Genomic DNA, 13,360 nt, shown 5'->3' with positions numbered 1-13,360 from the left:
TCATTTTTACATTTTTGGCTGTTTGGAAAAGATAAAATATCAATAAAAAGGAAAATTAGGACATAAAAAATAATGCGCATTACATGGTGAAATTACTGGTATAAATGTATTAGCAAAAATGATAAAGAACGAACAGTCTAAATGGAAGTTGTAGAAGTACATGAATTAACTACATGTATATGAATGTACACATGTGCATATATGTAACCTATGCACATATTGCATATAAGAGATAATAAACGCTAAGTTCTCACATGTAAAAGATCAATAAGTTTTGTTCTGGGCAGCACAACGTATTATAAGTTTTTATATGTATGTGTGTATATATGTAAGCATATATAACATGCACACATGTATACATACATATGAACAACTCCATACTTGTACATAACATATACAAATGCGAACCCATTTGTAAGAACATACTTTCACATGTACACGTTACATACACATCCGTACATGCATGCATTTGTTTTAATTTTTTTTTTTTTTTTCTAAATCATACGGAACAAAAAATTTACGTATAACAAAAATATGGATAAGACATTTGATTACAACCAAATAGATGTTGATGATGTGGACGACTTTGATGATTTTTATGATTTTTACCCTCATAATGAAAAAAAAAAAATAAATAGAATAAGTAAAAGCTATTTTTCTGATGACTATTATGATTATGATATGAAAGATGCCGGTGAGAACAGTACAATACATAAGGAAGGGGTCGGAAGAAGTAAAAGGGAAATGAAGAATAAGGATCAACATAGTCAGAATAAGGACAATACGAATATTAAATCAGTGAATTGTTCATATACGGGTTCTGTGGAAAAAAAGCAAGAGAAGAATGAAGATGATAAGGTGTGTGTGAGAATAGACGACCGAAGAGAAATTAGACACAAGGGGGATGAAAAGAAGGAGGAAGGAGAGGAGGAGGTAGAAGTAGATGAAGTAGAAGTAGATGAAATAGAAGTAGATGAAATAGAAGTAGATGAAATAGAAGTAGATGAAATAGAAGTAGATGAAATAGAAGTAGATGAAATAGAAGTAGATGAAACAGAAGTAGAAGAAGTGGAAGAAGAGGGAAAAGGGAAAACCGTAGGGATGGATGTAAGGCAGAATGTAAGGAAAAATGATCAGCGCCGTAATGCAAAAGTAATAGATGAACTTGGTGGTAATGAGCAAGACGGAATTTCTAAAAAGAAGAAAAAGAATCATAATAATCAAAAACATGAGCATACGAATTCATTTCACGTGCAAAATAGTATAGAACACTTATATGATGTTAGCAATTATGATGACAACTTATCCAGCGGATGCTTGGAATACCCCAGGGAGGATTATGATTTGGAAAATAAGAAAAAGAAGAGGTACGAGGAAAGGGATAATGTCTGGAGTAGTGACAGTAATAGCAATGGGAATATCAGCAATAATGAGTACATCCGTAATGGTAGTAACAGAAACGGGAATAGCAATAATAATAGCAGCACTAATAGCTACAGTCGTATCGGTAGTAATTATGCAGAAAGAAGAAACACGAACGAGCGCAGCAAGCATAGTAACAATAACAGTGTTAGTAATAGATCTAGGCTTAAAAAAAAAGAAGAGAAATTAAAATATTATAGATGCCGTTATTGTGAAATTGATTCTATTGATAGTGTTGTTCAGTGCAATACATGTGATCGATGGTTTTGTAATGGGTCCTATGGTACCTGTGGTAGTCATATTGTTACTCACTTAGTTCGATCAAAACATAAAGAAATTAAATTACATAAGAATAGTCTACTAGGTGAAACTATTTTAGAATGTTATAATTGTGGATGTAGAAATGTGTTCTTGTTAGGATTTCTGCCGACATCGGAGGAAGGGGTTGTCGTAATTATCTGTAGGGACCCCTGTTTGGCTAGATTTCTTTCGTTGTATGGTAGAAGTAATGCAAGGGGAAATGAGGATGATCATGCAAAAGAGCATGCAAAAGAGTATGCAAAGGAGTATGCAAAGGAGTATGCAAAGGAGTATGCAAAGGAGCATGCAAAAGAGTATGCAAAGGAGCACGTAAAGGAGTATGTAAATGATAGTGAATCAACTATAAAGAAAGGGGATATTGGGAAAAAACAAGAATTACATAACAATGAGAAAGGTGTTAAATATAAGAAAGAGCAACAAGATACCGATGACCATGACGATAACGTGAGAAGAGCGAAGAACGACGTAGATATAACAACAGGGAAGAACTACATAATTAGTAGCGATGAATTTTCGTTTAGTGAAGATAACTGGAGTGAGTTGGAGGGGAAAAACAGCATGAACTATGACAGTTATTTCTGTTATGATAAAAGGAAAAAGAGAGAAAGGAAGAATAAAATTGGCAAAACTGATGAGAAGAATGTTACTAGTGATGAAGTCAAACACGAAAGGAGAAAAAGGGACAAAGTGGAAGGGGAAGGACAAAGAAATGCAGAAAGGGGTGTGCAAAAAAGCGGACACGCTAATAAGCATGATGTGTGGGAACCTGATCAGAATGGTAGTATCAGTGAAGGTAGCCATGATAGTGACAATGGTAGTATCAATGGTAGTATCAGTGGTAGTATCAATGGTAGTGCCAATGGTAGTATCAATGGTAGTGCCAGTGGTAGTATCAATGGTAGTGACAATGGTAGTGGCGGAATGGGCGAATTAGCCGAGTTGGGAAAGATGAAGGAATGGAATTTAAAAAAATGGCAACCACTAATTGAAGATAGGTGTTTTTTAGATTGGCTAGTTAGTATTCCATCTGTTGAGGAGGCAGAGAAGAAAGGAAAGAAGTTAGCTACTTCATATAATGTAAACAAATTAGAGGAATTATGGAAGAACAAAAAGGATGTTTATATAGATGAATTAGATTCAGAAATATTAAATGATGAACCTGTAAAGGTAGCACTAAAATATGATGATGTACATCACTATCAGTCTATTTTTGCACCATTAATTAAGTTAGAAGCTGATTATGATAAATCAATTAAAGAAGGGCAAAAACAAGGGAATGTAACAATTCGTTGGGATATCGGATTAAATAAAAAAAGATATGCTCATTTTATATATGTGAAGGAAGAAAGTGAACTAAGATTAGTAGCAGGAGATGAGTTGAAATTGTCTTACACATATCCAAATGGAAAAGTATGGTCATGTGAAGGTCATATATCAAGATTACATAATACTGAAGAAATAGCATTGGAGTTACGAATTTTAGGAACAGCTGATGGTCCATGGGTTGACAATATAACTACTGGATTTTCTGTTGAATTTGTATGGAAAAGTACAGCATATGATCGTATGTTATTAGCTTTAAATGAATTTGCTTATAATTCGTATTCACTTAGTGGTTATTTATATCATAAACTGTTAGGTCATGATATATCTGATGAATCTTTGGAATATTATAAAAACGATTTAGTATATAATAATAGTAATAGTAATTATCATAATAGTAATAGTAATTATCATAATAGTAATAGTAATTATCATAATAGTAATAATCATAATAGTAATAATCATAATAGTAATAATCATAATAGCAATAGTAATTACAACATGCATGATGGAAAGAGAAGGGGAGGATTACCTATTGTAAATTACTCAGCGCCAAATTTAGCTCCTCTTAATCATTCCCAAATAGATGCAATAAAAAAAAGTTTGGTGTCCCCTTTGTCATTAATTCAAGGTCCACCAGGAACAGGTAAAACATTAACGTGTGCTACTTTGGTATATCATTTATCTACTATGAGAAAGGGTGGAAAGGTATTAGTGACAGCTCCGAGTAACGTTGCTGTTGATCAGTTATCAGTACGAATTCATAGAACAGGTTTAAAGGTTGTTAGATTGTGTGCTAAAAGTAGAGAATCCGTTCCAAGTATTGCTGACTATTTATATTTACATAATCAAATGAAACTTTTAAAAAGTGATATAGGTGAAGAATTAAATAAATTATTAGAATTAAAAGAAGAAGTAGGTGAGTTATCGCAAAAAGATGAAAGAAGATTAAAAAAATTAATTTTTTATGCTGAACAGGAAATCTTAATAGAAGCAGATGTAATTTGTTCTACATGCGTTGGTGCAATGGATAAAAGATTAAAGAAATTTCGATTTAGTCAAGTATTAGTAGATGAAGCTACACAGTCAACAGAACCAGAATGTTTAGTTCCTTTAGTAACAGGTGCAAAACAAATAGTACTTGTTGGTGATCATTGTCAGTTGGGTCCTATTATTGTTTGTAAGAAAGCTGCAAATGCAGGATTAGGAAAAAGTTTATTTGAACGATTGGTTATGTTAGGTATTACTCCATTTAGATTAGAAGTACAATATCGTATGCATCCAGCTTTAAGTGAATTTCCTTCTTATGTCTTTTATGATGGTTGCTTACAAAATGGAATAACATTAAAAGAGAGGGAATATCCATTAAAAAATTTCCCATGGCCTAATCCCAAATGTCCAATGTTTTTTTATAATACAGCAGGACTAGAAGAGATGTCTGCATCTGGTACTAGTTATCTGAATAGAAGTGAAGCATCAAATATGGAAAAATTAGTACGTACATTATTACAGTGTGGTTTGAAAGCGAATCAAATAGGTGTTATTACACCATATGAAGGACAAAGAGCATATATTACATCTTTGTTACAAAAAAATTTACCATTCCAACATGCATCAGATATAGAAGTAGCTTCTGTTGATGCTTTTCAAGGAAGAGAAAAAGATTTTATTCTTTTATCATGTGTTCGTTCTAATAAAAAATTAGGAATCGGTTTCTTGAATGATCCTAGAAGATTAAACGTTGCTTTAACAAGAGCAAAATATGGATTAATCATTTGTGGTAATGCAAAAGTTTTGTCAAGACAACATTATATAACTAAGGAGAAAATTAATTCTAATGAAACTATTACAAATGTAAATTCTGTATGGATTAATTTATTGACACAATTTAAGAAAAAGGATCTAATAGTAGAAGGATGCTTATCTAATTTGAAACTAGTCACTATTAATATTCCAACACCTGTGAAACAGCCATCCAGATATATTAATTTTAATTATTTTGAAGGATATGAAAGGGCTGACAAGGGTAGAGCGTTAGGTTCTACTTCATTTAGAAGAATAACAAGTGCCGGTTATGTGGACAACATATACGGGAATAGCAGAATTACTAATTACAATTATACCAGTGGTAATTATGATAGAAACAATGACAAGTTCAATTATAATAGTGGTAAGAACAGGAAGAAGTTTAACAGTAATATCAGTAGCACTTCGACAAACCATAACAATAATATATCTTATATTAATATGAATATGTCCAATCACAGCTACTGCAATGACTCTGTTATGAACAAGGACTTCTTTAGCTTCATGAACCATCATCCCGGAAGCAAACATGGTTTAAACTCCTACATTAACAATATGAGTCAATTATCACAGCTTAATGATTATTCTGTCGATAATAGGAATTTGTTACTGTCAGAAGGTGGGAAGCTTCACGACGCATCCTTTTCGTCTAACGAAAAATATAACAGCAGCGTGAAAAACTGCAGAAGTAACTGCGGCTCTATCTGCGACAGTAGTATCGGTAACAATCCTTCTAATTCCAATTTTTTGTATTACAACAATAATTTGACAGAAGACAAGAATATGTCAAACAACTCGGTAGATTTAAATTGCAAAGAAGGTTATTACAACTTAAATTCAAAAAATTGCGATATATTTCCTCAATTATTTTATTATAAAAACAATCAGAGTGATAATTTCCATCCTTCTTACCAATATGCCAATGAGACTAATGAAAACCGTAGTCTGACATTAGCACCCAAAAAATTTAAGAATAAAAATGTTATGTCGAGTTCCGAACATCCAAATATGTTGCTGCAGGATGGTTCCGTGCTTGTAGGAGATTTCAAGTTAAGCGGCGATCCAACGCAAGATGTGTGATATGCAGTTAGGAAACGACGTTATTTTATTTTTTTAACCTTATCTTTTATTTTTATATTTTATTTATTTTTATTTTTTACTTATATTTTTTACTTATATTTTTTATTTTACTTATATTTTTTACTTTTATTTTTTATTTTATTTTTATTTTTTACTTGTATTTTTTATTTTATTTTTATTTTTTACTTGTATTTTTTATTTTATTTTTATTTTTTACTTGTATTTTTTATTTTATTTTTACTTATATTTTCATTTTTTATTTTTTTTACTTCCATTAAATATGAAGTAAAATTTATGTTCCGTTGAAGATATGCCTAGATAACTTCATTATGATTATCTGTGCCATTATGGCTAATAGGTCAAAGGTCGGATGTCAGGATGTGGTTGAATGAGAAAGTAATATGAAAGGAAAAAAAGCAAATAATGCAGTAGGTACAATAGATGCAATAGTTGCAATAAGTCGCAGTGAGTGCATTAAAACCAAATGAGGTTATATAATCTACGTGTTTGAAACACATTTATGCTTATTTGTTATATATGCAAATTAGGGAAACTATACTTTGAGCGTTTACTCAATATGCACTTTTAAAATTTTCGGACATTTGGAAGCCCACAATATGAATAGTACGAGACAGGACTAGCAAAACAAATAGAAGGAATTCCTGGTAAAATTGGACGAGTCATATGAACATGATAAAAAAGAGTTAAACATTTGTGAAATCTTTGCAGAATTTGGAAATATGCCTTAATGATTCAAAGAGGGGGATTATAAGCCAAAAATTGGGAAGTGGTCTGCAACGAATAAAAAATAGTTCTATGGTTAATGTGCCTTAGCTAGGGAAATGTAGCTAAAATAAAATAAAAATAAGTTAGCAAAAAATAGGGAAAATTAAGTGAGCAAAAAAAAGGAGCAAAAAAAAGAGCAAAAAAAAGAGCAAAAAAAGGAGCAAAAAAAAGGAGCAAAAAAAAGAGCAAAAAAAAGAGCAAAAAAAAGAGCAAAAAAAGGAGCAAAAAAAAGAGCAAAAAAAAGAACAAAAAAAAGAGCAAAAAAAAGAACAAAGGAAACGTAATTTAAATTTAGGCAAACGTGGCAAAAATGACGTTTAAAACTAGTCAGGAAGAAAAATTTATATGACTGAAAATATTCTGTAAGTGCAATGATTATTAAAATGTAAGAATATGTCAAATGTTAATTGTAGGTAAGAACACAGAGTAGTACACGAAGGTATGAGAAAATATGGGGAATTAAAAATGGTAGAATGAAAACATAGAAACATTGTAAGTTTTTTAATTGAAAATAAAAATGTGTTGTGATGTATCAGTCATTATAAATGCACTTAGTTGTGTGAAGGGGATAGTAATAATTATTTTATTTTGTTTTATTATTATTTTATTTTATTTTATTAATCGCAAAATTAAAAGTAGATTTTTTTACTTGAATTTAAGATTGTGAATCATTGCCTTATTTATGTAAAAATAAAAGGATTACCTATATTTTGAGTTTAAAGATCTTTTATATTTGTAAAAAAAAAAAAAAATAAAAATTATTCGTAAATACACATTCGTTGGTACCCTTTTTTTTTTTTTTTTTTTTTTTTTTTGACGTTATATGAAGTTTAGTGTGAATAATTTTCTATTAGCTAATTAAATTAACAACATATTAACATGTTAAGAATTTTTTTTTTTTTTTTTCATTTTTGGGTAAACCTATAGAGAAATATGTAACAAACGTGTACGTAGTATTAAAAAGTGTTCATAGAATAAAGTAAATTGACGTAACTGTAAAAAGCATGTAGCTGTGTTAGTAGTTAAGTCAGTTTTCTCGGTAAGAGATACTTCACTTCATAAGATTACAAGCTATATTAAATGTCTCATTAAGGCGAATATTGTACATATACATAACCATAAATATGTATATACAATCATAATTGTGAACAGCAATACACATATAACATCTGTTTAAACCTACGTCTATTTTTATTCATCAATGAGGAAAAGACTTACATTCCTTACGGAAAAACTTCATAAAACGTTATTCTGTTGTTCCTTTTTTTATTGGAATTTTACACAATATAATATAACCTGCACAAGCAATAAATAACAATGAGGAAACCATAACACTTGAGGAGAAGGTGCATGCACAAGTTAATTTTATTATATAGGCACCATGTTATCTTTAAAGTAAAGATATATGTATGAAAGGGATGTGCAGAACGGTTTTAAACATTTTGCTATAGTGTCTAGTATTTAATTATTTATTATTTATTTATATATTTATTTGTTTGTTGTTTTTTTGTTTCGTTTTTTGTTTTTATTTTTTTTCTTTTATCCTTTTATATTTTGTCAAATCAATTTTGGCCGTTTGTGAATGACCACCAAAATCTTTCTTTTATTTTTCATTTTTCATAAATAACAAAATTGAGATAAAGCATATTTGACCTTACAATAGTAGAAAAAAAAAATATATATATAAAAAAAAATATATAAAAAAAAAAAATATAAAAAAAAAAAAAATATAAAAAAAAAAAATAGCATATTTAAATGGATATACTGACATAAATATGAATATCCACAACTGCAACACTGTAAAACATTAAACACCAAGTGGTAGGAAAACTTTTTTATTTTTTTAATAATGAATGACCCGCAGCTCTACAATGATTCATAGTAAGAAAAAAAATAAAAGCACATAATATTCAAAAAGTATGATTAAAAATTATGATTAAAATGTTGATAAAAAATTTATGAAAAAACATACGCTCACAATACACATGTATAAACGTACATGTATGCATATGTATGTATGTCTACACATATACTCGTTAATATATATCCACATACATGTACGTATAACCTCTTTACTGCTCATCTAAAGATAGTTCCACATCGAAGAAAAAGTTTCTCACGTTCAATGAGAGCAAAGTATTAGTTGCCAGTACTTTAAGAACTGGAAGAGGAATAGAAATGTTAAATAAAATAATTAATGAAAAATATTTGTTAAGAAAGGAATATAATAATTTAAAACTCCTGACCAAATTAGGACTTTTGGAAAAACAGAAACTTGGTTATAGTTTATGGTTTATAGAAAGAAAAATTAGATACAAATTGATCATCACATTTAACGAATTTTATTATAAATGTAAAATTTCTGAATGTGTTCAGGAAAAAAAAAAAAAATGTTATAAAAATTATAATGGCTTTAAAAAGGTATATGGATTATTTAAGTTAGAGTCAATAATTCAGTTAAAGGCGAAAAAATTAGTACAAAATTTTTTTTCTAAATTTTTTGTATTTAAAGAATTGTTTTTGTATAGCAAAAAAGGAAAGAAAGGAATAGATAATGTCTCGTTACATCAAAAAGAAACTAGTATTGTGAATATCCAAACTAATTGCACATTTCCAAAAGACTATGAATACTATAAATGTACGAATTATCATTTACACAAAAAATTTCCTTTGAGAAATATCAATTGCGCGAGCGCAAAAGAGATAAACTATGTATATAATAATAATTATATGGAAAATAAAAAAACAACAAAACAAAATTACTCATTGAACAAATCGTATACCTTACTACCGTTAATACCTTATTATTACGATAATTTGCCCTCTATTAAAATGTCTCATCATAATAAAGATTTGATTAAAAATGATTATATCAGATAGGCAAGAAGAACAAAAGTTTATGCAAATTATATAGGTGTCCTTTTTGATCAGAACACATAAATATTACCATACGCATTTATACAGTGCAAATTTGATGAAAGTGCGTTTTTGCAAAAACCATTTTATGCTGAAAAGGCTCGACTGTTTAAGGTTATACGAGCGCTTATAGGAGCGTAAATATATGTACACATACATACATATATCAATACATATATGTATATGCGTATATAAACAGTGGCATACATTTTCAAGATAAGTAAGCCCACGATACTATTGATGACATTAAATAATTATATGTTTATAACTTTAAAAAATTGATATATATATATATATATATGTATATATTTTTTTTTTTTTTTTTTTTTTTTTTGCAAATGGGCTAAAATAGCCCAATAAAGTTATAATACCACGGGAGAAAAATCGTCCTCATATATGTGCGTATATATGTATGCGTATACGTACTTACTGCATGTGCATATTTATGAGTCTGCATCATTTCTCTTAAAAAATATATTATGCCCAAGGAACGCAAAATGGAGCATATTATATACTTATGTGAATGCATATATATATATATATATATATATATATATATATATATATATATATATATATATATATATATATCTATAATTGATGTTAATTACCATTATGGAAAAACGTGCTTGCTTATTCCGTTCCCCCTAAACGAATCGATAAGGGTTTTAAAATTTTAAGCAGCGCTTACATTATATTATTGTAATAAATCATACTTTTTTTCTCGTTTTAGAAATATGGTCTTTACTAATTGTTATTTACCCGTTCGTTGTTGAAAGAGAGTGAATAATAAACAAAATAAAAAAGTGACATAAAGAGGAGTTAAGACAGGATAAGATAAAATTAGATAGAATGAGATAAAAAACGAAAGAAGTAGTGAAAAGAAGAATGGATACTTTTGCCATTTTACCAAAACGGTAAGAAAAAATGTTAGCTTTTATTATGAACATTTAGCAAAATTTGATAATAAAAAAGAAAAGAATATGTTATGCATATAGTAAAATTTAGTTATATGGAAATACAAAACTTAGGAAACTATTCGAGTGTAGGAACATTTTAAGTTTTTACGAGTAACGTTAAAATTTTGTCCCATACATTTTTGTAAGAATATGCATATATGGAATAAGGTGGTATGATGCCTTTTGAGAAGTGTATTTCTCTCCTTTTTCTGCCATAATGTATATGCATATATGTATATATATATATATATATATATATATATATATATATATATGTATGTGTGTGCAAAATATGTATATGTGTGTATAAAATGTATATATAATGTGTACGTGGTGCATTTCGGATGATCAGAAATAAATACGCGTTCATAATTTCCCCCGACAAATAGATTCGAAAAGGGTTTGGTCTGCCTAGCTGACACTCTTCTCAAGATTTTGGTTTTTAACTTATATTATTCTTTTGATAAAATCAAAGAGTATAAAGTGGCGAGAGGATATGGAAAAAGGGGGACAGAAATATTAAATTTAAAAAATTTGGAAAAATCGAAAAAAAATATTGAGAAATGCATTGATTTATGTTTAACAGTTTTAAAAAGTATAGAAGGAGATAATAATTTTTTTATGCAGTATATTTTAGAAAATTATTGTTCAATTCATTTATATAATAGCGTTGACAAAATGAAGAAAAAAAAAAAAATAAAATTTGATGATACTTTTTTGATATCTCAACTGTATAATTACTCATCACCTTGTACCAGGAAAAAAATTCTAAGAAATATGGATGAGGAAGTAAATGAAAACAGAGAAGCAGAAATAAATATATTAATAGGAAATGAACAGGTGAATTCTTACATGAACAAAATACCCATTATGGATTCTTTCATAGATAAACATAAAATATACTCAAAAAATGACTTGATAAATGAATTAAATAATTTTTTAGATAGTTTTTACCTGAACAAAGTTCCGATAAAGGAAGACAATGAAAAATTTATCATAAGTCAGAAAAGAAATTTAATCGATGATGATTGTGTTACGAAAAATTTATTTTCTGAATATTTTAATAATTGTAGAAGAAACAATAAATTAAATATATTAATAAAAGAATTAAATTTAGATAGTTTGAAAAATTTCCACAATATTTTACTTAAAAATATTAATTTTATTAGAGCCTTTAATTCACAAAATAATGACAAAGAGAATATAGATAACCTTGAGTTATCTACATTTTTTGACTTTTGATATAATCGAATAAAAATATTAACTGTTCTTTGAACTATAAAAGAAGATATCATCCCACGTTTTGTAGCTCATCTGTCTGTTCAACCGTTTACTAGTGCAGTACGTTTTCTTAATAATAGCCTGCGTGAAAAGGTCATTTATTATTTTACTATATTTTTTTATTTTATTTTTACTATATTTTTTTATTTTATTTTTACTATATTTTTTTATTTTATTTTTACTTTATTTTTATTTTTTTATTCAATGTACGTGCGTATGTACACACACAAACATAAATATACATATGCATATACATGTGTGTGTACGCGTTACATTTAATTGTTTGATTTTTATTTTGAGATTGACTGTACCTTTTTTTTTTTTTTTTCTTTTTTTTCCCTTTCTCCCATGTTTTAGTTTCATTGAAGTGTATTACTTTTGTTGTACATATATTTAACTTATTTGTAAACGTAATATAACCACTGTATTTTAAGTTATTCGTAATATTAGTTCATTTTTGTGTACCATAAAAATTTATGTTATTTTATTACGTTATTATTTTATTATTTTATTTTATTTATTATTTTTTTTTTTTTATGAACAAAAATACCAAAAAATTACCAATATGAATAAACGTTCATGCGAAAAAATGAATTTATCGGATTATGAACTACAGCTAGCTAAAGCTAAGAGTGTTAGCAAAAGAAAAAAAAAAAAAAATATATGTATATATGTATATATATATATGTGTATATGTATATATGTGTATATGTATATATGTATATGTATATATGTATATATGTACACACATATGTACATGGTTTTCTATTTTTTTTAAACTAGCTATTACACACGTTCATATTTTCAACTCAAAATTTACAAGGTGATATCTAGGCTTGAAGAAATGGAAATTGATTTTTATGGAGAGTTCGTAAAGCTAAACATTTTGGTGTAATTAAAAACATAATAAAAAATAATAAATGAAGGAGGAAATACAAAAAAAAAAAAAAAAAAAATTTGAAAAAAGGGGAAAAAATGCTAAGAAATAAAAAGAAGTACGAAAATGAGGAAGCAAAAGTAGTACTTATTGCTACTCATTAAAACAATTACAAATTTTATCAATTTTGCATTTTTTCCATGCAGAAAAAGACTAAATATAGACATTTATAAGAAAATTATTAATGATATATAATTGATGTAATGTAATGTGGTGTGGTTGACGTCTTTCTGATATGGTCTACAGAGAGAGGAGAAGAGGGGAAAGAAACATAATCTGTATGAAATGCGATAAATATTCACATCAAGGATTCACGTACGAGTTAAAAGGGTATCGCTCGTTCGGATGGATTATATTGCTCTATATTTTGTGCTACTTAAATTTAAATATATTTTTGTATATGTATATCCATGCACACATACACATATATGCATGTATATATTTAAGTACGTACTCCTGTACTGCCGTATGCATACGTTGTAGACGGATGCTTATAGACGCAACAACTCACAATTAATTTTGCTATTTT

General features: G+C 28.2%; 4 protein-coding genes across 4 annotated transcripts; all 4 read left to right on the top strand.

Moving 5' to 3' along the window:
• Window positions 1-534: 534 nt before the first annotated feature.
• On the top strand, window positions 535-5,952 carry UPF1 (regulator of nonsense transcripts 1, putative; the record flags this gene model as incomplete). Its single annotated transcript, XM_029004363.1, has 1 exon — window positions 535-5,952. One exon carries the CDS (start codon window positions 535-537, stop codon window positions 5,950-5,952), a length of 5,418 nt encoding a protein of 1,805 aa, XP_028861059.1.
• A 2,657-nt stretch (window positions 5,953-8,609) lies between these two features.
• PmUG01_08021200 (conserved Plasmodium protein, unknown function) lies at window positions 8,610-9,618 on the top strand (the record flags this gene model as incomplete). The annotated part of the gene is made up of 2 exons (XM_029004362.1): window positions 8,610-8,619; window positions 8,828-9,618. 2 exons carry the CDS (start codon window positions 8,610-8,612, stop codon window positions 9,616-9,618), a joined length of 801 nt encoding a protein of 266 aa, XP_028861058.1.
• A 924-nt stretch (window positions 9,619-10,542) lies between these two features.
• On the top strand, window positions 10,543-11,855 carry PmUG01_08021100 (conserved Plasmodium protein, unknown function; the record flags this gene model as incomplete). Its single annotated transcript, XM_029004361.1, has 2 exons — window positions 10,543-10,571; window positions 11,003-11,855. 2 exons carry the CDS (start codon window positions 10,543-10,545, stop codon window positions 11,853-11,855), a joined length of 882 nt encoding a protein of 293 aa, XP_028861057.1.
• A 604-nt stretch (window positions 11,856-12,459) lies between these two features.
• On the top strand, window positions 12,460-13,004 carry PmUG01_08021000 (conserved Plasmodium protein, unknown function; the record flags this gene model as incomplete). The annotated part of the gene is made up of 3 exons (XM_029004360.1): window positions 12,460-12,528; window positions 12,718-12,765; window positions 12,978-13,004. The coding sequence occupies 3 exons, from the start codon at window positions 12,460-12,462 to the stop codon at window positions 13,002-13,004; spliced, it is 144 nt and encodes a 47-aa protein (XP_028861056.1).
• Window positions 13,005-13,360: the final 356 nt, after the last annotated feature.

Source organism: Plasmodium malariae, assembly GCF_900090045.1.
Source record: "Plasmodium malariae genome assembly, chromosome: 8".
Taxonomy (NCBI): domain Eukaryota; phylum Apicomplexa; class Aconoidasida; order Haemosporida; family Plasmodiidae; genus Plasmodium; species Plasmodium malariae.
Note: the sequence above shows the minus strand (reverse complement) of the source record. Positions and strands in the feature narration are given on the sequence as shown.